The 24,865-nt window shown below is 38.0% G+C and overlaps 1 protein-coding gene across 3 annotated transcripts in view; it reads left to right on the forward strand.

The window, feature by feature from the left end:
- Positions 1 to 3,491: 3,491 nt before the first annotated feature.
- Positions 3,492 to 24,865, forward strand: part of ANO3 (anoctamin 3) — a 91,889-nt gene continuing 70,515 nt past the window's right edge. Inside the window, exons 1-3 of one of the 3 annotated variants that reach the window (XM_077179571.1) lie at positions 3,492 to 3,725; positions 22,081 to 22,293; positions 23,193 to 23,264. In XM_077179571.1, the coding sequence (XP_077035686.1) occupies positions 22,083 to 22,293; positions 23,193 to 23,264 (283 nt within the window). In that variant the 5' untranslated portion in view covers positions 3,492 to 3,725; positions 22,081 to 22,082. Of the gene's footprint in view, positions 3,726 to 4,978; positions 5,171 to 5,587; positions 5,859 to 22,080; positions 22,294 to 23,192; positions 23,265 to 24,865 lie in introns of those variants that run through there. The other 2 variants (XM_077179570.1, XM_054634876.2) reach the window with 2 other exon arrangements.

Raw genomic sequence — 24,865 nt, forward strand, 5'->3', positions numbered from 1 at the left:
AATTGAGTTTCTTGGCTGAGGAAAATGAAATTTTACTAAAAATATGGACTGTGAAGTTCCTTTCTTTGGTTCTCTTTTGTGGTAGCTTGATAAATTAATCTCATACTGCAAAAGTAACTCCATTCAGGGAGATGATCAGGATGCAAATGTGAATGTATAAAAGTAAACAACAAGCTTTAAAGTAAGCATGCAATTGCAGTGAGCTACAGAATTGAATCCCAAACACTTTATATCAGTTAGAAAACACAGTTCCATGGATATAAGAAAATTCTATCTATACCAGGAGAAAATGTCTCTTAAATTACCATAGAAATGAAATATTAAAATATGGAAATCAGTGAGATTTCAAGAGTTTGTGTCTTAGCAACACAAGGTAAAATCTTTATCGATATGTTGTTCAGTTTTTTAATTAATCAACACATTCTTTAGCAAATCTGCTTTTTAGACCTTCTCCATAGTGACTGACAGCTTCATGAGAGAATCATTGTGTTACTCTCTATGGCAAAATTCTCACTGTTTTCAGTAAGATCAAAAAATTTGGGAACAACATTCCTGCAAATATTTGAACAAGATGATTCTTGCATTGCAGAAGATTAAGTAGTACAGAGCTGTTCTTCTTGAGAGGTGGACTCAACAATTCTGTAAACACTGATTTTCATACTATTTAAATGTATTAGATAAAAATTGATAAAAAAATAAGTAAATTTGGGTGCTGTTGTAAATATTTAATGCTCTTATTCAAACATTTTACACTAAAGAATCATCCTGTCTTAAAACCTTTTTTGCAAATTTATAAGAAACTGTACTCCACAAGAATTTAAGAAATTAGATATTTGATGTAATATCATCTTACTGTTTTGTCCTTTGAAAAGCTGCATAAGCATATAGTCAACAAAATCCTTTACTGTAGATATGAAAAATTAACTTTAGGACTTATTTTAATTACAATTTGGAATTGTGTGTCTACTTCCTGTTTTGAATCCATCTGGCTCCAACTCCTTTGAATTTTATTTTTATTACATCCTTTATTATAGCCCTTGCAGACCCAACCTCCTGTTCTGCAGCTTTACCATTTCCATCACAAGACTGGGTCAGACACAGCTTTGTCAAGGCATATTTTGAAAACCTTCAAGGACAGGTATTTCACCTCTTTTTGGGTTACATGCTCTGATGATGTTTCACCAATGTGTAAAAACTCATTACTAGTGCTCAGTCTGGGCCTCCCATGCCATGATGTGTGGCTATTGTCACTAAGCAGATCATTTAGGACTATAAAGGGTTCATTACTGTAACCTTTGCAAGTGGTTTCCCAGTAGTGGTAGGCTCCTGGAACTCCTTAGTTTATTTTTCATATTAAATTAGCCTAGTTTATTCAACTTCTCACAGTTTATTTACTATAGACCCCTGACCTTCTTAAGTAACATTTTATGAACCTTTTCCAATTTTCTAATACCTTTCCTGAATTGAATGGGCGTGAAGTGGGAAAGCTAGACACAAAATTGCAGGTACAGCTGCAGTCATGCCAAGTAAAGGGGATTAATACCAATTTCATCTGCTGGCTCCATTTCTCCTAAGGTTTCTTTATTTATGATGGAAGTGCACAGTTGGCTGGTGTTCAAGGTAGTGCTTCCCATAAAGTTCAGGTCCTTTCTGCTAGAGCTGCTGCTCAGCATGAATTATGTATGGGGATTTTTCAGGGGCAGGATTTTGCACTTGCTGAGCCTCATGAGTTTCTTTGGAGTAAGTTCCCTTTTCTTTCTGGGCAATGCTTAACACTGGCTATAGTCAACTTTTGAGGTGGCTATATTTCTTAAGGAAATAATTGGCAAAGACACACCACAGGTGAATTAGGCTTTAATTTAGGGTTCTATTTCATCTGACTTTCTGAAAAGCACTGTAAAAGTACAAAAATTAATTTAAAGCATGTCTTTCTCATAGCCTGTTCTAGTGGCAAAACAACTCAGTCCTCCTGTTCTTATAATTTCCAAGTTTTGCAGATCTCAAATAATACAGATTTTCACAAAGCCAGATGTATTATGATGAAGCAAGACCAAATCTTAGTCTTTGTCAGAAGATATAAGGAAATATCTCATGAAAAATGATGTCTCTCACAGAGAATTAATCTCACTGTCAAAACTAAAAACCTAAAACTTTGGTTAAATATTCAGTGTGATCAACCTTAAGTTTTTAAGTCATGATTTTGGTTCTGTTGATTGTCAAGGTAGAAGATTTTAACCTAGTTCTGTTTGATCCTGATCTCTCCGTCTTTCATTGGTTTTAGAAGTGATTTATAAAAACTTACTAAGAGATAATTGTGAGACATAGCATAATAGCACTAAATATTTCATTAGACAGTGCTTATGAGGGTGGATTTTTATTTCAATGGCCTTCAAAGCCAATGTAGCCAAGGCATATGAAGCCTACGAATGTATGCATTTCTTACATATCTTAGCCATCAATTCTTAATTGTTCTGTTATCTGCACTCTAAAAAGATCTTCAAACTCTCCTTACTTACCAAAGGACTATATTTCAAGATCCTTATATGATCACATTTTACAATTATTAAGTTTAGTCAGTTGACAGTGTGAAGGATTTAATTTAAAAATTAAATTAATTACCTTTGTAGAGGTAGGTTTTCTTCTCTTTTGCAGACCTTAGCCTCAAATGTCTTACCTGTAGTTTCATGCATACATACCACCTACTGTTAGAAATAGAGCTTTATAATTATAATCTATATAATTTATAATTTTCTAGTCTCAGCATTTAATCCAGTACAGGATTTCTGAGCACTGCCTTACCCTGCCTTCCCATCATTTTGTGTATTATGTCAGTGAAATCTACTTGAAATCTACTAGTGTCAGTGAAATCTACCAGTGTCAGTGAAATCTGCTTGAATTCAGGAGTTCTGTAAATCCTTGTGGATTGTGGACCAGAAATTAGAAGGATGGCCCTGAATACCAGGCAGCTGACAGCCTCTTTTCCAAGACTGATTATGATAATCTCTTTCCTCTGTAATTTTACTTGGGAGCCCCTCTCCTTCCCCTCTGCATTTTGTAATTGCCATCATTGGAGAGCCAGCAATGGCCCTCGTTTATTTTGTGCTGCTAAGAGAAGGAGCACAATGCACACTGCTCTTCTACTTCATAGGCAAGTCAAAAAGTGTCAGCCAAGGTTTCCCAAAGAATAGATCTGTCCTAGAACCTGACAAAGGTTTAGACCCTTACAGTGGAAGAGCTACCTTTGCTTGCTACAGATTGAATATGTTTATTAAGTTTATAGTTTTTATGATATTCTATTTTTGTTTTTTTCTGGCTGACTTTCAGGGTATAGATTTGGTTTTAATCTCTATGAATCCACTCTGATGTCTACATTAAAGCTTGAAAGTAAACAACAAAGATTTTATTCTACCTCTTTTTTTAGCTTGCTTTTAGTTTGCCAGAACTTGTTGATCAGCAAGTCAGCTGGCTGACTTATTCTGCCATGCAACATTTATAGTGCTGTATCTCAGCAGGAAAAAGCTGTTCTGAGGAGCTTTTCTAAAATTGCAGGAGTGCAGAGGAATGCCTCATCTGTTACCTTCACTGTGCAGGCTGCCACTGGAGACCAAAAAATGAGTAAGATGCATACTATAGCACTATAGCTTCTGCATCTTTTCTTAAACTAACAAGAAACCTTCTGCAAATGTTGCAAAGCAACCCGAAATGTGGTCAGCTATCCTGAGGAGGTAAGTTTATTTTTTCCCCTTATGGATGTGTCAGCTGCGTGTTATGTAAGAGCAATATCTGTTGTACTCTAAAAAAAGTGCTGGGGAATACCTCACCAGTTAGGATGCAATTTTTATTTTGCCTGCCTTTCTACATGCATGGATTTATTGGTCTATATATGGTTGTTTAATATGTTTTCATAGTGGAAAAACATTCTTACACACACAAAAAAAGTGTGTATCCATCTTGTTTGGTTAACTACACCCATATAGACAAAGTAGTACAATTTATAGTACAGACCATAGTACGAGGTGGCATTTATGTAATTTTTTTAGCAGATTGTACATGACAAGCCCCAGTCAGCTATGGGGAAGTTCTGCCTTTACTGTCAGAGGAAATCTGACAGGACACAAATGGAGCCACAGACTTTAAAGGATACTGTAGTAACCTGAGCTAGTTAGGTGATTGAATTAACTTCTGATGAGTAAATAATGCTTGTATCCCTAAATGGAGAAGAGGATATAGATACTCCTAGATGCAGGCTAGAATATTTGACTGAAATAATTTAGGAGGACAAAACCCCCCAGATTATTGTGGTAGAAAAAAAAAATTAAAAAAGAAACCCAAAACATTGTACAGGAATTGAAGGATGCTACCATAGAACTTATTCAGCATCCAGAGAGAATAATGTGAGCAGAGAGCAACAAGGAAAGAAATAAAACCCTTTTTAGTTTGAATCTTCTGTTGTCTAGAATGAGCTACTGGCACACACCGTAGAGAAAGGGGAAATTATGATACAAATAGCATAGAAATGGGCCACATCAGGCTTGAATTTGTAATTTAGTATCATGTAAAAAATCATCTGCAGTGAGGTTGAGACTCTAAGTTTTATAAAATACATAGAAATAAAAAAGCTGTGATGCAACTTAGGGATGCGGTGTGAGGATGGGGATGGAGGCGATGTAACAGCAACTTAACTCACAACCTTGAGATTTAAACGCAGCCGCGTAAAGGAGATGCAATTTTTACTTCGCTGCCCTTCACCTCAATAGGAACACCTGATGTCTTCTAAAAAGGGAGACGAGGGCACAGCCAGGCAATAGGGATAACGGGGCTGCGGCCAGCGCTCCTCCTCAGCAGGGTGCGCGCAGCCTTTCCCACCGATTCCCGCTGGCACCATTCCCGGCCCGGGCTGCGGGCGGAGGCGCAGCCCCGGCTCCGCACCCGCCCCTCGCCCCCCGGGCCCGGCGTGACCGCCTCCCCCGCGGCCGCTGCCGGCGCCATTCCCCGGGCCCTTCGTTCCCCCGGCCTCCGCTGCGCGGCGGGCCGCGCCGGGCCGGGCCGGGCCGCGCCGCTGGGTGCCCGCCCCCCGCCGCCGCAGCCGGCGGGCTGGCAGCTGGGAGGCTGCGCTCCGCCAGCATGGTTCACCACTCGGGCTCCATCCAGTCCTTTCGGCAGCAGAAAGGTCAGTACGAGCCCCGCCGTGCGCACCCATCGGGAGGCCACCGCACCTGCCCGCCCGGCGGGAGCGGGGGCACGGGGAGGGCAGCCTCAGGGGGGGCAGCTGCGGTGAGGGCAGCCTGAGGAATGCCAGCCACAGCGGGGGCAGCCTGAGCGATGCCAGCCTCGGGGGGGGGGGGGCAGCTGCGGTGAGGGCAGCCTGAGGGATGCCAGCCACAGGGGAGGGCAGCCTCAGGGGGGGCAGCTGCGGTGAGGGCAGCCTGAGGGATGCCAGCCACAGCGGGGGCAGCCTGAGGGATGCCATCCTCAGGGGAGGGCATCCTCAGGGGGGGCAGCCTGAGGGATGCCAGCCTCAAGGGAGGGCAGCCTCAGGGGGGGGTAGCCTGAGGGAGGGCAGCCTCAGGGGGGACGCGCAGGTCTGGCCGCCGTGTCCGTGCGGGATCGCCCGCGGGTGCCGGCGCGTTCTGTGTGTGTGCCCGCACCCTGCCCGGGGTGCCGGCATGCGGCCGTGGCCGCTCCTGCTCCGGAGGCGCACCGATGCTCTCGGATGCTTTGCTGGGCGTCAATGCGGCTGCGGCGGGGCCGAGCCCGGAGCTGTCCGCGCCCCGGGACTGGGGGCCCAAGGGCCCGGCCCGGCCCCGCCCAAGTTTTTCTTGCCGAAGGGAGGTGCTGCTTTGGTTCTCACCGTACAGGTGAGTCTAAAGATGCCTACATGCGTGATAGGACAGGTCGTTCAGCCTCTAGAGTTCACTGCGGTTGTTAGTAGGTTTGTTTTTAGGTTTTAGTCTTCGTGTCATCCTGTTAGCCAAGTACAAAAGTAGAGGAAGAATATTAGCTGTAATTGTGAGCAGGGCTCTGGTGTTGTAGGTGCAGATACAACTTAGGTTCAGTCTGTGTATTGAGTTACTTTTTTTTGTCTGGGATTTTAATTGCCAAACAGAAGCTCTTTGCTGGTCAGCAAATATAAAGGTGAATTTCCAGTTGTGATTACCATCACCATAAAACCTGTATTGTGTTCATGTTAGAAAAAAGGTAATTCTCTCAATGAACTTTTTTTATTTATTTCTTGACCATGGCACCAATATTTTTCTATATTTTTTATGTCTAATTCTACTTCAATGGATCAGATGAACCAAGATTTCTCTCACTTTGTTCTCTTTCAGTTATTGACAAACTTTTAAAAAAATTCTTATAGTGCAGTATGGTATAAATTATGATAGGAAATGGTATTCTTTATACATAAATCATGAGGTCACGTATTGGATTTTGCCTCATTCAAGTGCTTCTCTTTGACTGGTTAGTTGAAAATAAATAATTCAAAGTGCTTTTTCCATTCTGGTAATCCCATAATAAATTTACTTCCTTGCTGTAGAGGTTTTGCATTTAATGCCAGACTTGTGTGCAATAATGAGTGGTGCTGTCTCAGACTGTAAAAAGTCTAGTTTATTCAGGCTCAAAGGTAATTAATTAGTATAAAAATGTATTTTTTCAGCTGTCAAGTCTACATTTATAAAAGCATTAGAAGCCTCGAAGCTACAGTGTTAGTCCTTTTTCATAAGACAACATTTCTTACATTATGGCAATGATTAGCAAGCTCCAGAATTGTTGTCAAGGCTCTTCGGAAAAAATGCAGCTGTTCTGAAATAATGTTTAAAAAACCCCAAAACCAACTTTCATTTGTCAGATTATACCCTTTTCTGACCCAGAGATGGGGCAACTGAGAGGCATTTTAAAAACGTTTATTCCGTTTTCAGTCTCACATGAAGGGTGAGAGTACAGCTGTTATAATTGATACCATCACAATCAGAAGCCAACTATTTCCTAATTACAAGACATTTCAAGTGTTTCTTGGCCTGTCAGCTTTAGCTACACCATGTCTTAAAGCCAACCATCTAAAACTGCCCCTCGTGGGTCCCACTGCAATGCATCTTTCATAGTTCTATTTCTCCAAAGTATCCAGTCTTATTTGGCAAGGCCATCCTTTGAAACTTGTTTAGTGTTCAGTTTCTCTCTCAACAATGTCTGCCAACTTTAACTATGTTCAGGTTCTTTGACTTGTGATTTATGAAACTGTGTTTGCACAAGTCATAAAACTTTGTAAAAACTAAGTGAGTTTTGACAGTTACTTTTTGAGAAGATTATTGTTCTCATCTCCTTATTCCTGAGAAATCCTGATGATTGAGGTACCTTGCCAGTCATCAGGCTTTGGAGGAGATGATGCTTTTATGGAGCTGGGTAACCTGTACAGCATTGACTGACATGACTGTGGCTTTCCCAGAGTTCTCAAATGCAGTGTGCTTTGTACAAAATGTACCTGAGTTCAGACTGCTTTTCTCAGCCTAAAACTTTTAGGAACGGGGAAGGATAACATGAAATCTTGAGCAAAAGGCTACAGCAAAACTAAGTGAACGTAAATGGTAATCAAGAATTCACCATCTTACCATGAGGTATTGAGAAGAAGCTGAGCATCTGGTACTCCGAAGTTCATGGACACTGATCTCAGCAGCAAAAAATGTTGTGTCTTTTTTCCTTTTAATTTAGTATTTTATATCAGTCTTGATTTAAAATTTAATATTTTGCTTATTGTAATTTCTGGCTTACTGTTGCTGAGATTTTGACTAAATGCATTGTTTGTTTTCCAGCTGCTCACTAAATTGTGCCCTAAATTCCCTTTCTTTACAGAATCAGGGGTAATCTTCATGAAATGGCCAAATGCCCATCACAGCTGTGCCTTGTATGCTTCACTTGCATTAAGACCAAGCTTCATTTTTTGGGGGGGCATTGAAAGGACATTATTTTTATGTGGACTCTCAGTCATATAGGAAAAATACACATCAGCAAGTCTCATAGTTCCTGAAAACAAATAGAAGATAATTTTAAACTTTTCAGAAACAGAATTTACCTATTGCTAGGTAACGTAATATTCAAACTCAATTGCTAAAGAGGACTAACTTTTAAAATGGGAGACAGAATGGGGTAGAGAGCATTTTTTTTTCCTTTTACTTACTCTGAGCACTTTGTTCTAGCTGAGAAGTTGTGGTTTCAGTACCAAAGCTGTTTTTACAAGGTTTGGAGGAATAAGAAGATTAAGTTCTCCAGTCTCGTGGGTATCTAGGAGCCTTCAACATGAAGGAAAAAAAGAAAGAAAGAATGAAATTACATCCTGAGGATTTGTTACTGTTTAGAATTTAGGTATTGTTTTTCTTTGATTTATCTTTCCCTTCTTGACAAAGTGAGGAGGTGTTCAGAGTAGGAGGCTGCTGCCATCTTTTTGTCTTGCTCTTTGTTCAAATTGTGTATGCAGAGTGAAACCCTCAGTTTCAAAATCTGCAGCAGAACTCAGTATAGTGTTATAAAAAGACACAGAAAGGATTGAAAAAAAATAATCTCATTCTTCTTCACCCCCGCAATTCTTGTTCTTCTACGTGTATCCAAAGATAATGTCTGTGGAGAAGAGCAGTGTCCTAGAGGTAGACTAATCTGTGTCTCTGCACAGCAGTGTGTTAGATCTGTTTAGCCATCTGTATAGTATTTTCTGGCTATTTTTAACCTCTGCTTTGGCGGAAACTGGTTTTTCTGAAATTATTTTCCTCAGTAATAATCTCAGATAAAAACCATATTAGTGAATATAGACCTTTATACTTCGTACTTTTTCAAAAGTTGATGCAACCTACGGCCTCTTAGGAATTATGTCAGAGGAAAGGGAAAGAGGTTTTTATTATTTACGGATTTCTTCCCAACCATGTTTACAAAAGAATAATGTTCATCCTTACAGATTAATATACAGGTGATATATACAGTACTTTATTGTATATACATCTTTAATATACAGGTATGTTTAAAACTAGTAAGTAATTAATAGTTATTCATAAAGGAGAAATCAGATCATGTTGATAAGAGCAAAGATAATCTCTACCGTAATTTGTAGTTTCAAAATTCCAGGGAAAGATAGCTAGTTAGGAATTATAATCTTTGACATGTAGGACATAAAATATACTGCAGCCTTAGGGTAGATTTTTGTGCTTTCCATAGTAGGTGTGTGCCAAGCAAATGCTTGTTTTATTAGGGTACTCTACTGAAAACTTGAGTTCTTCAGAAGGAAAGGCAACATGATTTGCAATGGGCTCTGGTAACAGATACTTGGTGGGTGGGTTTGAATAAACCTGTGTTTAAGGTGTAGATCAAGGCAGTTGCTATGCTTAAAATTTTAAATGTCTAGCACTTTTATGCCAGTACACAGACTACACTTTCCTGCATACTTTGCAGGGTGCTTTTACTGAATAGTGTTGTTTTTTTAATACCTCTATCAAAGCTTTTTAATGAAGGAGTTCAATGCTGGGAAAAATAAAACGTGTTTTGTGCTTTAGAATGAAGTTGCTTTCATCTTGGTGTATGAGATTTAGAATGTGGACTGCAGATTGAAATCTGGTGCCTTCTCAGGTGTCTGGTCAAGGAGCTCAGTGTTTCCTGGTTCAATGAGGCAGGAAGAAGTTCATCAATTTCAATACTCATTAAGTCTTTGAGAGCACTGATTTAGCCTCTCAAAGGATTTATCTTGGAATAACTTGAATTGAGACTTCTGAAGAAATCAGGCATGTTCATAAAAGATGCATTTTTAGATGCATTCCAATTCTTATCTCTGCCAAATATTTTGTTTCATTTATATATTGCTACTTGAAGTTGTAGTGTGATTTAGAGGGATTGAGGATGGAGAATCTTGAATAGCTCTGCCTTCACTGGGAAGCTTGTTGCTTCATGGACTCTCTTGTTAAATCACTTGGAGCTACTTTGAGAAGCACTGTTGTTGTGGAGTAAAGCTTTCCCTTATGGTTCCTTTACTCAGATTTTAAGCTCTTAGTGACCTGCATTCTTTATATAACAGCACGTGAAACTGACTTTCATTTCTTGTGAATTTCAATGAGAATTTGTAAACATCACATTTTATATTGCTCCAGAGTTTTCAGTATTCAGGAACTTGGACTTGTGATTAAGAATCTCATGGAGACTAATCCAAGAATGTTTGGTGCTTCTGTGGCATGAGTAAACCTAGTGAATTTAATAATCTGAAGAGACTGCTGAAATTACTAGAAGATGGAATTCTGTCACACAAAAATTTATGACAGACTGTGACCCTCTGCCACTGTTCTTCAGAGCAGAAAGGCCAAGTTTTCATGTCAGTGTGAATGAAGCAATTTTTTTGGCCTCAGCTCTTCAGTTTCCATTCCAAGGAGCACTAACACACAGAGAAAACTTCAGTGCCATACTCATCTTGACTCTGAAAGCTGAGAGCAATGCAGTTATTAGTACAATCCCTTGAAACAATACTATATTTAAATAGTGTTACTTAAAATGTTTTTTCAGGGCACTGAAAGGCAAGGTCCAATGTTTAATAAGGCTATATTTTCTCTCACTTCTTTTGCCTGATAAAACTGCTCAGCCTAGGATGCACTCCATCTTTTTCACTCAGACACCTTTGAAGGGCCCATAGTATGTCTTTTTATTCCAGATTATACTGTTGTGGGTTGTAACTTGAAAAAATATAGAGCTTTTTGAAAACAATCACTAAACATGACATATTCAACTTTATATTATGCAGGTATATGAGTGCTGTAGAAAAAAGTAACTTTTTTTTTTTCACTGAATGGATATTTGAAATGAGAAACTTAAGGATATCAGAAGATTTTGGGATGTTGCATAACTCTCTATAGCTAAAGATGATGATGTTGCTGTGATTAGATGTCTGGGCATTAACTTCCTACATTCTGTTTTAAGTATAGCTTGATATAGTTGTATCTGTGGACAAACCTTGTACCTATTCCACAGCTTTTCAAAATTTCCTGAGTAAGGACCTGTGAAAATAGCAACCCTAGCCACCACTCATTTTCTTTAGAACCCTTGTCAGTTATATTTCATTGGGTATACCACAAAGTTGCAAGTTTCTGATCTTCTGAAGTTTCCATATTTTGCTTTATTTATTCGGCTTTTTGTCATTTTTGAAATCTGCTATATGAGTATAAATGAAACAGCCCTTTCAGTTTATATTCTGTTGTAGTAGCATTTTGAATATATAATTTTTTGTTTCAAAATCAAGACTAGTCAGCATATTTTATGATTAGAGGTATTTTGAAGTTCCAATAACTGTGAGAAATTGAAACACTGTCTTAGCTAACAGTACCAAAAGCCTTGCATGACAGTTAATGCAGATGGCTAAGTAGAAACTGGGAAAGTAATGAAAAAAACCCCAGCCATCCATATTTTAGACATAGCATGATAGCAGAAAGTGGATGTGCTAAATTCACAAGTTTGCTGAGCAACATGGACATTACTTGTTTTCTGCTTTGGCCTGTCTTAACTGAAGAGAGTGTCTGTGTTGTCTTGAGTCAAACATGCAAGGACATTTGCAGAAAGCATTGTAATATTATACATATATATGTATATGTATTACCCAGATTACAAATCTTTACCACACTGGTTCTGGAGTTAGGTCAGTTCTATATATTCTACAGCCTATGTTACAGTAGATTATTTATTAGAGACAGGTGAACTTAGCACCAAACTTCAGTGTACAGCAATCTGTTTTAACAACTCTGAGCTACAATGAATGCAAATTCATCACTGTTTTCTCAGAAAGAGAGTCTGAGTCTGCCTCAATTTGGATTCTCATCGGTCTCGTGAGGGCTTTTAGCCAGCACAGTTACTTAAGGGAAGAATTGTTCATTTTTCTGACTGGTGAAGTCACAGTTTAATTGACAGTATATTTGAGGATTTAAGTGAGGTTTTGAAGAAACTGGTACATTAGGTTTTCCCTTTGGGTCCTGTCTAATATTCATACATCAGGCAAATAACCTTACTATTATGTAACTGTTTGCTCTGCTTAAAGGTAGGATCTTGGGAGTGGGAAAAAAGATATTGTGAAAGCCTGCTGAGTTAGAATCCATCAGTAACTCAGGAGAAGGAAGTGTGCTTTGAAGAGTATCTGCAGAAATCCCTTTTGAACAACAAATTGCCACTGTTCATAGGGTTTTCATTGATTTTGTCAGTAAAAACATGGCCAACACGTGTTTTGTTGCATCTTGTCTGTTGCTCTTAATGGATTCTTGTGTGGCACCCTGTCACACACATATTTTCTGAAAAATCCTTTCACTAGGATCTTTTCTCCTGTGAAGCTGGGAAGCTTCAGCTTCTCCATGTTTTGCTACATTGGAATGTGATTTGGAGAATTGTTTACCCAGCATGTGAATTGTTTTTACTTGATGACCAATGACAGCCAGCCACAGTCGAGGCTGTGAGCAGTCCCAAGATTTTATTATTCATTTCTTCCTTTGTAACCTTCTGAGGTCTCCTCTCTCTTTTAGTATAGTTTTAATATATAATTTTCTTTTAATATATATCATAAAATAATAAATCAGCCTTCTGAAACATGGAGTCAAGATTTTCATCTCTTCCCTTGTTGGGGTTGCCTGAAAGTTTCACAGCACCCTAGCACAAGAAGGATGCGCAAATGAAGGAATTCAGAGCTCACTCAAATCTGCATTGAAAAATTTTTAAGTACATCACAGTTACACAAGAATTGTCGCTAGTCACGTATGCTCCAGAGAGCTCTTGTGGTGATGGCAAGCTCTGGAGTTAAAATATGTTTGAGATGTCATATTCTATTCTCTGCCTGTCTGCTTCAGTAGAATTAGTCTTGCTCAAAAATTTCTGTACTCCTTGCTGTTTGTTTAGTAGCTTTATCAATTCTCTTTATAATCCAGAAGGTCTCTAACTTATATAATATTTCTTATCTTTCTGGTTCATTAAACTAATGGAGATAGTGCTTTTAATGAATTAGTTTTCCTGAGGCATTAAGGGTTTTTTGGGGGGATTTTTGGTTGGTTGTTTGTTTGTTTTGGTTTTATTATTGTTTGGTTTTGGTTTGTTTTTTTTTGTTGTTTTTTTGGTTTGTTTTTTTTTTTGTTTTGTTTTGTTGGAGAAGTCTGTTCTTCATTATGGGCTGTTTTGTTGTCTGGTTTTTTGTTTTGTTTTGTTGGAGAAGTCTGTTCTTCATTATGGGCTATTTTGTTGTCTGGTTTAAAGGACAGGTGTCTTCTAAGGAAGGTGAGAACCTCCCTTGGAATGGAAATCCTTCTCTCTAAACTATTATAACTTTGAAATTACAGGGTTTTCAGGCAAAGGTATGGGGAAAGGAATAACAGTTCTTTATTGTATATTTATGTGTAACAAGAGAAACAACCCTGGCAACAACACCAACCAGAACCACAGGCAAACACCTTTTAGGATATTACTTTGAATTAAATAAAATGTGTTGGTAGAGACTAATCAAAACTTTCTATTCTTTTGTGGTGTTGGAAAGGAGCATCTACAACTTTTTATTACTTTATATTGTAGGAAATCTCAAAATAAACCTGAGATTGACTTGTATTCAAGCTGAGGCATAAAATAATTTAATTTTGAAATATGCATTCATAAATGCTTGTACTTTAATGGAAGGAGTTTCTTTAGAGAGAAAAATGATTTTTCATGTCATGGTGACAGTGATCTGTTTGTCAGCCTGACTGGGCTGTTTTCCCTCTTGGTTGCCCCTTGTGGCTGTTTGTTCAGTTTTGGCATGTTGGTTCTGGAGTGTTATCTTAGGGGCTTACTAATGCCATCATTCAGTTCATGTACAGTCTATTAACATTATTAATTTCATACCTGTAGCCATCATAGGTATTTCCTGGCAGTCTTTTCTGCCCAAGCAGAAGGAATTCAAATTTCTTGCAGCCTGGAATGGAAAGGAGGCAAAGCAAGGCACCAAGTAATGGATTAAAATGGTTTTTCAGTATTTTTTCCCTTTAACAAGGGATAAAAATAAGAAATGCTTTCAAAACAACTACCCCTTTAATTTTGAAAAGCATTTATACCAGTGCTAAGCTCTGACACTTTCAAATTTCCTTTTCAAATTTTTTGTTTAGAAGACTAATTATGGGAGCATTAATATTCAAAAAGAAATTATAACAGCTGATTTTAAATCAGAAGATTTGTCCAGAACATTCCATAGATTTCTTCAAGAATATCCTCCAAGCACATACCTTCATAAAATGTACATTTTGTGGGACTTTTAGTTTACTTTAGCCTCTTTTATCTTCATTAGGGTAATTTCCTCTTTTTCTTTTCTCTCTCCGTTTGAATTGCACTGTTTTCCAGAGGTCAAGGGCTGGAGGGGAAAGGGGCAACACCATTTTGTTGCTACTATTGTCATTATTTTTTACTGATTGTTAGGTGATTATTGAATACAGTTTCCACTAGAAATGTGTATTAATGTAGTTTTGGCTACGTGGTGTCTTTTCTATGCTGTTTTGCTTTTTTCAGGAAAACTAATCCATGATGTCAGAGGTTTATGTCCAAAAAGGAGACAGAAGAGTTCTGTAACTTTATTTGGAAATAGGGAGAGGCATCTATGTTGCTCTCCTTTGTCTCTGTAGTTTCGTTTTTAAGGTGGCGATTATGTTCAGAGCGGCCTGGAGGTGCAGATAAGTTGTTTGTTAGGCTGTGCTGGTCAAGTGCTGCTTCACCAGCTGCTCTTCCGTTCCATGCCCTCTGGCTTCTGAACCATCTTTGTAACCCTCCATTGCCCTGCCTTCAGTATGTTGAGGTGTCCTGTACAGAGCTGATACTGGAAGGGGCTGGAAAATAAACTTTGGAAGCATTATGAAGCCGGCATTCTTTATCAGTGCAGGACATGTTAGCAGGCTGCCTCCTTCAATCCAATGTGTGCGACAAGACTTCACCACTAGGTATTTATCCATCATAATCATGCACATTCATTACAATGTGCTTCCTACCTAATACATAAACATCACTTTCCTAGAAACGATTTGCACGCATCTTCCTCCTACTGGAGCTACTTTTATGGCCCTGGGGGGTCCTCTCAAGGTGGTTGTATTCACTGAATGCTTTGATATTACAGGCAACCTTTCCTTGAACTTTTTCTTTGGGCATGTGCAGTTGCTCCCTGTTACATAACTTTCCCCAAACCCCCCCGCAGTTCTCCTTATCTTTTCTCCCCTGGTTCCAGCTATATTTATCATCCTGTGCACGTACCTTTGCATCCTTTTATCTTTTTTGTGCCTAAGTTTTGAAGCTCTGTTCAGGAACTTCAGCGGGACTGAAAATTTATATTTTCCATGTTATTTACCAGGAGCACCCCAAAGCTGGATGCTGTTTGAGATGTAGCTGCAGGAGAGTCAACTAGAGAGGAGTAATCTCTTCCCTCGACCTCCTAGCTTCACACTTGTCAAAGTAGCTCAAGAAGGAATCAGCCTTTGTTTCTGCAAGGGCTTCACTGCTGACACCACTGGGAGTCAACCTATTGAGAAGTGCAGTGCCAGTTATTACAGCAAATAGCCAGTGCCATGAATTCCCAAATTAAATTGCTTTATTGGTTTCACCAGCAAAGTGAGGAGGCAGCTGTTCAAAAGAAGTATGCATGGCTCTGTCAGTTGGTGTGAGTGATGGATGGTTTTGCTGCTGGAGAGGTTTACAGTTTGTCCTTACAAGCAAAAGCTTGTAAAGTATTGAATAGGTAACAGGTCATCACCAAACTTTGGTCTCAAGGCTCCAAATACCAAATGCCTGCTAATTTGGAATTCTGGCTGTTATTAGAAGATCCTAAAGGCATAGATGACTTAAAGAAGGGCAGATCACCTGCTGTAGATGAGCTGTGCTATTTTAATTTACTTTTTACCCAACACACTGAATTAATTGGGCCTAAAAAGCTGCCAGCAATAAAAGCACTATAATCAAGTCGTGTGTCCTACTAGTAGCAAAACAAAGAGAATAAATCCTTACCCTTCCTAAAGCAACTTTTCAAAGGTTGGTCACTAGGCCCACATGCTCTGCTTGGTGTTTAGAGTGGGCTTTTTTTTTTAGAGTCAGGTTTTACTGTTCTGAGTTGTGCTTCAGGAAATTTTGAAAAAAATTAATAGGGATATGAGTCTCCATGTTAAATGAAATAAGTTAATTGCAAATTACAATTTTTGCAGTCTCTTTAGTGCCAGCTATTCTTAATATTATATTCATTTTTGTTTTACATCCTTAGAAAAATGAAAGTATTTACTTTTTCCCCCTTTTATGCATTAACATATATAGACATGGTTTTCAAATCCTGAAATGGAAGAAGTAATTTTAAAAAGGTCAATAATCACTTCCAGAAAAATCTTTTGTGGATTTAACTTAGACTCTGATTTTGTGTTGGAATGTTTCCTTTGTATTTAATTCCACATGTTAATAATTCCATAATCTTAATAATTTTATGGACAGTGCTCTAAGAAAGGAGGTGAGCCAAGTTTTGCTGTGCTAGAGAAAGTATCTTTTAATTGCTGCCATAACTAGAAAAGTCAGATAAGCTTCTTAGCATATAAGAACTATTTTCAAATCTGAAATGAAAGCTGCAAATTTCTAATTAATAAGTTGGTCTGAGTTTAATAACATCTGTTAAATGCAATTCCCTGTCTTTTCTTTCAGATGATCTAATTGATTTAACTGAATTTTAATTAATCAGAGTCATCTTGGTATTTCATAACGCTCACTAAAGTGTTGTAATATGCTTGATAGTTTCAGTAGGATGCTTCATTTGTGAAAGATGAGATCAATCTGAATGCATTTGTGATGGGGGTGTGTGTTCAGCAAAGGGCATTGTCAGCAAAGACCTTTTTTCACTCCTAAATTCTTGTGTGTATATGTATGTATTAAGACATGTATCCTGCAGGATGCATTATTCTGCAGCCTCTAATGAACCTGTTGCAAATTAAATATTTTTCCACCAAAGGTCAGAGATTGGTGGAAGGCTGTTCCATGTTTTTATGAAAGGAGATGCAGTGTATATTTTAAAAAGTGACAAAATAATGGTTGAAATGCATTTGCATCTAATTTTGAAGCAGAGAGATAAGAATTGCGTTCTGTATGAGCAATTCTGTAACTTCATTAAGTTATAGAACATTAATGAAATGCATAATGCATTTCATTAATGTTCTATAACTTAATGAAGTTACAGAATTGCTCATATAGAACAAAGAAAAAATATCTTCCAGTAATATTGAAATCTTAATCAGGTGCAAAGATGAACATAGAAGAGTTACATAGTTCTGTACATTTTGCTTAATTGTGTTTGTTGAAAGGATATCATTTTCTCTTTAAATAACAAGCTTTCAAAGAGCATGGGTAACTTTTTTTTCAGGTATTTAACCTTTAGAGTTTTTAAGTACTTTAGTAATAATCTCAACTTTCTCCCTGTAATTTAGAACAACTGTAAAATTACAGATTTTTAAAATAGCTCTGTACACCTCCACAGCATTGAGCTGCCTACGTGGGCCTAATGTTCAAGTGGCTGAGTTGAGTTTGTTACAAAGGTTGCTGAAGGAGGTGAAAAAAAAGCTTTTTATCAGGCTTTCCATTGTATCCTGCTCCTTCCTCCAAGCAGCCTTTGTCACATGCTGACTCTCAGCAGTCACTTAAAGCTACCAGGAAACTGCACTGCAGTTCAAACACAAAAAAAATGCTCAGCTCTTCAGGATTGAGAGCTCTAAGGATGTGCAGAGGGGTTCTCAGGTGAGCAATAGTTGTACAGCCACAAGCTGCCAAAATCAATGTGACTTTCATACCTGGCTGTGGGCAACAAAATCGCACCTCGGTTTGTTTGTGGGAGCAAATAAATGTGTGAGAGCAAAACCTGGCTGTCCCAGGGCAAACTGGCAGCTGGGGTTAAGGAGCATCCTCTGTTCTTCTGGGCATGCCAACTCATCAGTTCTTCTGGGTCTCACATCAGCATCCTGCGTGCCTCTTCCTCACCCTTGGCTGTAACCTCAGATGTGAAGTCATCCTGACCTGTGTCTCACCCAAATGCGTTTAGGAGAGAAATGGATTGTGGCTCTGCTTCTAGATCATGTTACTTTGCTTTGAGTTTGGTACTAGCTGACTTTGTGGGGAAAAGGGATCAATTTTAAAGCTTCCATTTTAAAAAGCTTGGGAGTTACACTAGAGTTTCACAGTGAAAAGTAGATCTGTAAAATAAGGAAATTTCAAGATACTGGTCTTAGGATTCTGAGCTTGCTTCATCATGTGAAGATTTAGAATAGTCTAAGTTTTTATCTTGGTCCAGATGGAGCTACAGTCTATCTGATGGAACATAAACACAGTGTGTTTTGCAGTATTTGAAGGAATTTCTCTTCCTTGTTTTGTTCAAAGCCATTCCCACACAACAAAAGTAGTGTTGCTCATACTGAATAGGGGATACCAAGATCTCTGGTTGAGAACAACTGAAGTCTTATATGGCTGAGGCTCCTTAGGATGCCTTGTTTGTTCAGTAAACATTTTTAACCATCTGGTGTGCTTTGTTTTTCAGTAATGAGATGACTGTGAAAAAAATATAAACTTTAAATTAGTGAAATTAATAATTAGGAGAAATAAATATTTTAATGAGATACTTGATTGGTGTAGCCATTAGTGATGCCAGAGGTTATGATCCCTTTCAGGCTTCAGATGCTTGAAACCCTCTGGAGAGTGTTTTGAAAGTAGTAGTAAAATGCATGCACCTTTTCTGCAGAAGTTTTTCAAGATTTAAAAATATAACTTAAGCATTCAAATAACCCTGTGACAGGGAAAAGAATATCTTTCTATCCCCTATCTATCCCCCCCCAGAAATATCTTCTGGCACAAACTCAGTTTTTTATTCATTTTTACTGCAGCACTTTTCCCATGGAAATACTGTAAGCCTTAGCCAGGTCATTGTCCTGAGTACCTTCTGCCTACCTGCAATTCTCCACTGAAGTTTTGCTAGCATCAGGTTTTCAGCTGAATATAATCAACCTTACTGGAATTGAATAATACGACCAAGAGCTTGGCAGTTGTTATAAACCACAAATAGGTCTGTCTCTGTAAATGAAATGTGGAGATAGGGTTGGAGGGGAGGGAGGAGGGTTAGGGGTGTTTTTTTCAGATCTAACAGGAAATATATAGAGCAGTATTGGTTATGACTGAAAATGCAGTGACCAAAATAAGCGATTTCTGTTTCTGTCAGTAGATCATCAACAAATGTTGTTCAGGGCAAGGCCTCAAGCAGCACAGCACACATGATGTGTACCTCATTAACTGGCCAAAAGCTGGTGTTATGATTTGGCTTCTATAGAAGCTACTCCTTTTTGATGCTAAGATTTATGCTGGATTAAATGGGGAATAGTTACTGGGCTGCTCTTTATGAGGTTAGCACTGATCCAGCCTTGCTTCCAGCATTGAGTTAACAATTAATAGGGACTAGCTGCCAAACTTTCCTCATCTAAAATAAGGAGCAAATGAAAGACCAATTCTTTTCTTAACAGTACCAAAATAATCATTTGAGTTTGTATTTCACAGAATGAGGCATAGAAAAACTTTTCTTTATGTTTCTAGTGGCCAAAACCTGAAGGCCTCTGAGAAGTTGCTTTATTTCGAGTCTTTCTAGATTGGTATAGTATTGAGCATGCAATTAAATTGTGCATACTAACTTAAAAACCAGAAAAGCTTGTCATATTCTAGCTCCATCTTTCCTGCCTGACCTATCAGACAGCTTTGGGTAGTTCAGCTCTCTGTTGGCTCTACAGCTGTCGTGCAGCTCTCTTTTCTGGCTTTGAGCCACACAGAGATTTGCCTCTTAACAGGAATCCCCAGCATCCCCTTGGAAAGAAGACTTTCCAAGGCAGAAGTGCTAAAATAAAAAGGCAGCATCTAATTAAACCATAAACGTTTTTTACCTTTTTTGCCAACATGAGGAGTTTCTACACTCGTGCTATAATTGTTTTCATGCTCATGCCAGCTGCCAGAGGAATATTATGTAGGAAAAGAAGGAATAAATGAAATTGTTATAGAAAAACAAGTCTGTTGGGCTTTTTCTGCTAAGTGTATACATGTCTACTATTGCAGATGAAAAGATCCCTGAACAAGCGAGGACTCTGTACCAAAGTTCTAGCTGGAAATAGATAGTCTAGAAAACTACTCTGTGGAAAAGAGAGGAAGGAATGAAAATAATTTCAGTAACTCAATTTCATGATCCAGTTCAGGATGTCAGCCACATGCTATTCATGCTGGGTAAGCATTTGCATGCAGCAGCAAGTGCCATCAAAACTAGCATATCACAGAACTGGACTCTGGCACAGTAGCAGAGTATGAATTAACTTTTCCAAATTTTAAGGTGGTTCATACCAATAACAGCAAATCTGCTGTGAGATTACTTTGCTGTGATTCACTTTCTTCAAGCAGAAGCAGCACGATATTAGGGAATCTATTTGAAAAGACACAGGGAAATATAGAGTAAGAGAGAGCAAAAGGGAATAATTTTCTTTTGAATTGAGGCGTTATGTCATAAAATAATTACGTTCTTTTTTTTATATGTATCACTTAAATTTGGGTTAAAATTGAATGTCAGTATGTGTTATTTGCATTATCATAAATTTCTTTGGTAACAGTGATTCATCTTGCCACACATACTGACTCCAGTGTAGATAGAAGAACCATTTCTCTTTGGCAACTCTAATAATTATGCAGTGGGGTCCATAGTTACTGGCAGCCTATCCCTGCTTAAGAAATCGATCACTGAAACTCTCCAGAACAATTACGAAGTATATGTCTTTATATGTTATTCTGTATTACCCATTGCTGTGTCTAGCTGCTGCAGATTTTTGTCTAATAAATGTCCATTTAGGAAGAACTATAAAGGAGACTCCCTGGAAACCTTCCAGGTAGCACAACAGACGTGTGAGGCATTGCTCTGCTCTGAACAAGGCACTGTCAAGGCCCAGTGCCTGCTGTGTTCTCTGCTGGCACAAAGCAGCCTTTTTACTAAGAAGCAGAGTTCTTTTTGCACATACTTATTTAAAGACCTATGGTATCTTCTGAGGAAACAGATGCTTACCTGTGTATGAAGTAAATTGTTCTGTCGAGCAGAGAAACAGTACAGTGAAAGAGACTGACTACACTACTGGACTTTGGTTTTGCTCTGTGTTGAATTAACTTCTACAAGGATTGTGTGTCATTGCTCTGTATTGATTCAGGAGGTATATAACAATAATGAGTTTTTCTTCCATGTAAACTTAGGAAAGCTGCTTAATTTCTGGGTCTCTCAGAAACAACTCTTAGGAGACAAATCATTGTCACAGCTGCTTTGTTCTAACTGACCCTGGAATTTTTAGGGTCTTTTTTGCCACATTTGTTTGTTGTTCTATGTCACAGACATATTTTCTGAAAAATCCTTTCACTAGGACCTTTTCTCCTGAGAAGCTGGAAAGCTTCAGCTTCTCCATGTGTTGTTACATTGAAATGTGATTTGGAGCATTGTTTACCCAGCATGTGAATTGTTTTTACTTGATGACCAATGACAACCAGCTGTGTCAAGGCTGTGAACAGTCACAAGATTTTATTATTCATTCTTTTCTAGCTTCTGATGTATGCTTTCTCTTTCTTTAGTATAGTTTTAGTATGTAATTTTCTTTTAATATAACATAATATCATAAAATAATAAATCAGCCTTCTGAAACACGGAGTCAAGATTCTCATCTCTTCCCTTGTCCTGGGGGCCCTCAAACACCACCACAGTTCTACAGTGTTTTTTCACAAAGGTTACCCAACAGGTCAAAGGATTAAGAACATTAATTTATTTCCATAATGGTGAAGGTGAAATTTTTGTAGCTTTGAAAGGAGAATGTAAATAATTTACAGAATGGAATACTATTACCATCTGTATTTTAGTTCATTACATTGTTTTTTTGATAACTTCAAACCTTTTAGCACAGCATTTTTGTTTAGTTGAGGAGTAGCTTATTAAGTGGATTCATAATTAGCCATCTTTCTTTGTCATGGCCCAAGATGCTAGAGCTTATTATGTTATTGTTCTTTTGGCTACTACAGGTATGAATACAAGCAAGAGCGAGACAGTGAAAGAGCACCCATTAAAACCTTCTAGAAGATCTATGCCATGCCTTGCCCAGAGCCAAACACATCCTCAGAGCCTGAGCAAGCATTCCTCATTTCTGCAGCCCAACCGTGTGCAGCCGCAGCTCCAGCCCCAGCCTTTGAGTGCAGGGACGTCGGCAGCTGCAGTGGATGTAGTGTCAGAACGAGGTAGGAGGTTTTTCTCTTTCAGGGGTTTGCTCCAGCTCTGATAAACTCTGATTTATTTAGATATCTATGGTTTGTTGAAGAAATGTTTTTGCAGAAAACACCTACACATACTGTATTAACAGGTTCTTGAGTGGATCTTTATAATGCTTGAAGTGAGTTTTAAACTAATTTTTATTTTTCTCAATGATGACATTATTTCCTTCTCACTGGTAATAAGACAAGAAAGTCTTGCTCATTTATGCTGGAGAAAAGTATGAAGGTTTCTGTAGTCTGTCCTAGAGGAGAAAGAAAGGATAAATATTAGGCTTTAGGCAAAAAAAAGTCTTTATATATGAACATGTAGAAGGGGATGCATTCATTCACAAACAGTAGAATCAGGGAAGAGCTGTATGGAAAGAATGAAAATGAACGGAGAAAATCCTTCTGAATTTTAGCTCGTGTGGGATAAGGAACTACTTTTATTTTAAGATTTCTAATTTAACAGATACACATGCCTTATCAGAGAAACTAGTATAGTTGGAATCCCAATCACTGTGTGTCACCTGTTGCCAACCCTTGCCATCCTCTATTGCCAGATGTGTGTGAAGCTTTGTAGAATAAATTAACTCATCTGGTAGTAGATTTTGATAAGTCTTTCCTTAATGTTGATAGACACTAGGCACTAATTGTTGTTCTAGTGAGTTATTTTATTGAGTTAAACTTCTCTTAGTAATAGAGAGAAAGTCTTCATTAAAGTGATATTGCTCTTTTTTCTATTGATAGAACATGCTCTTCAAAATTTCAGTCCTAAGTGTTTTATTTGAGTTACTGACAGCTTTGAAAAGTGTTTTTTTACAGTAAAGATTTTTTTACTTAGAAAATACATGTCAGTGTTGATACAGATATTGCATTTATTTCAGCTAAAGTGATGGAGACTTTGGAAAGCAACTTGCTTAAGCTGTCTAATACAGAATATGGTGATCCATTTTTAGGTAAGTTGTTGTCTGAACTGAAATAATGACAATTTACTGATTCTTTGATTACTCTCACAGTATTTAAGTGTGGAAAGGCCATACTTACCCTGAACTTCCATTTTTTTTTAAAGAGGAGACTAAATGTGACTAAAGAAATGTGTGCTGTCATAAATTTCCTGATACTGTCTCACCTTTTAGACTAAAAGTAGGGATGGAAGACAGAGAAGTGTCATATATTGAGTGTATCCTTTTCCCATAACAATTATTCATAAAACAATAATTTTGAACAATGTACTTGAAATTCCTTTAAAGTTGTTATTATTCACTTGTTTTTCCTATACAGTCATGTCATTCACTATTATTGTGGCTGCAGTTCTATTGTTGGGATTTTTAGATATTTTGTGTATTTGCTTTAGACGTTTACATACAAAAAGTGTTACAATTTGGGAAGCAAAAAAAAAGTAATGGAGAAAATAGCCATATTTGTACTGCTTTGCTACCATTTTGACATTGTAATTAAGTCAGAGTAAGTAGGAAAAAAGTTATTCTTGGAATAATCTCATAACTGCAAATTGAATCTGTAAATACACACTTGGGTAGTAATTTACAAGTTCCAGGATGAGGTAGTTGCCATCTATGTTACCCATACGGACACAAAGATATTTCTGCCCCTTGTGCAACTACTATGAAAGATATTTTTGCTTACAGTTGATGAACATCAAACTAGAAATCATATCTTCATGCTGAATGAGAGATATCAAGATATCTTCTTTCAGAAAGCTAGGTCTGCTCACCTCTCACATAATTTAGCATTGAATTTTCTTGATGCCTAAAATACATGATAGATAAGAGGGCTTCTCAAGGTTTCCTGAGTAGGTAACTACTGGAAATAGTGAAATTGACACTTCTTCAAAACCAGATATTCCAAAATCATGGCACAGACCAAAAATTTGGCATGAAGATTATATAAGAAAATCAAGTCTTAGTAAGATTCCAGTTAAAGCTGCTGCCCTTTCCTAGCGTAATTGGTTGGCGAGGATGGATACTAGAAGATTTTACTGTTATAATTTCCTTATTTTCTTTTTTTTTTTAATACCCTGCTCTATTTTTAATATATTGCTCTATTTTATTATGTATGTGAATTGCTTACACATAGGCATGCTGATATTGTTGTGTATTTATATATGTCAGCAGTAATTCTTTCTCATAATAAATGATGCTGGTTTTCAGTCCCATTACTTAGTTTTAACCTGAAAAGATACGTGGAGGGCTCGGCAACACAGGAGAAGATAGATTGATTCTTTTGAGTTTTCAAAATTGTGTTACATTTTGGTGTGGATGTTTCTTCTCTTCTGGCTACAGCTATGCTCGTGGAAGATAAAGTATTTACAGAGTTGCCCTTTACTAACTTGATTAATGAATTTGCCTATGTTGAGTCAATCCCAAATTAGATGAGTGAAATCTGTTAAGTTATTCGCAGTTATAGAAGTTATAGAAATGTAACTGATTAGGTTAGTCAGTTACAGGCAAGAAAGAAAACAGTATTTAAAACAGTACTGCCAGAGGTCAGTAATAAGAATTGCCTTATTTTTATATCAGCATTATCTGTTAGATTCATG

The sequence above is a fragment of the Agelaius phoeniceus genome, chromosome 6 (genome assembly GCF_051311805.1).
Source record: "Agelaius phoeniceus isolate bAgePho1 chromosome 6, bAgePho1.hap1, whole genome shotgun sequence".
Lineage (NCBI taxonomy): Eukaryota > Metazoa > Chordata > Aves > Passeriformes > Icteridae > Agelaius > Agelaius phoeniceus.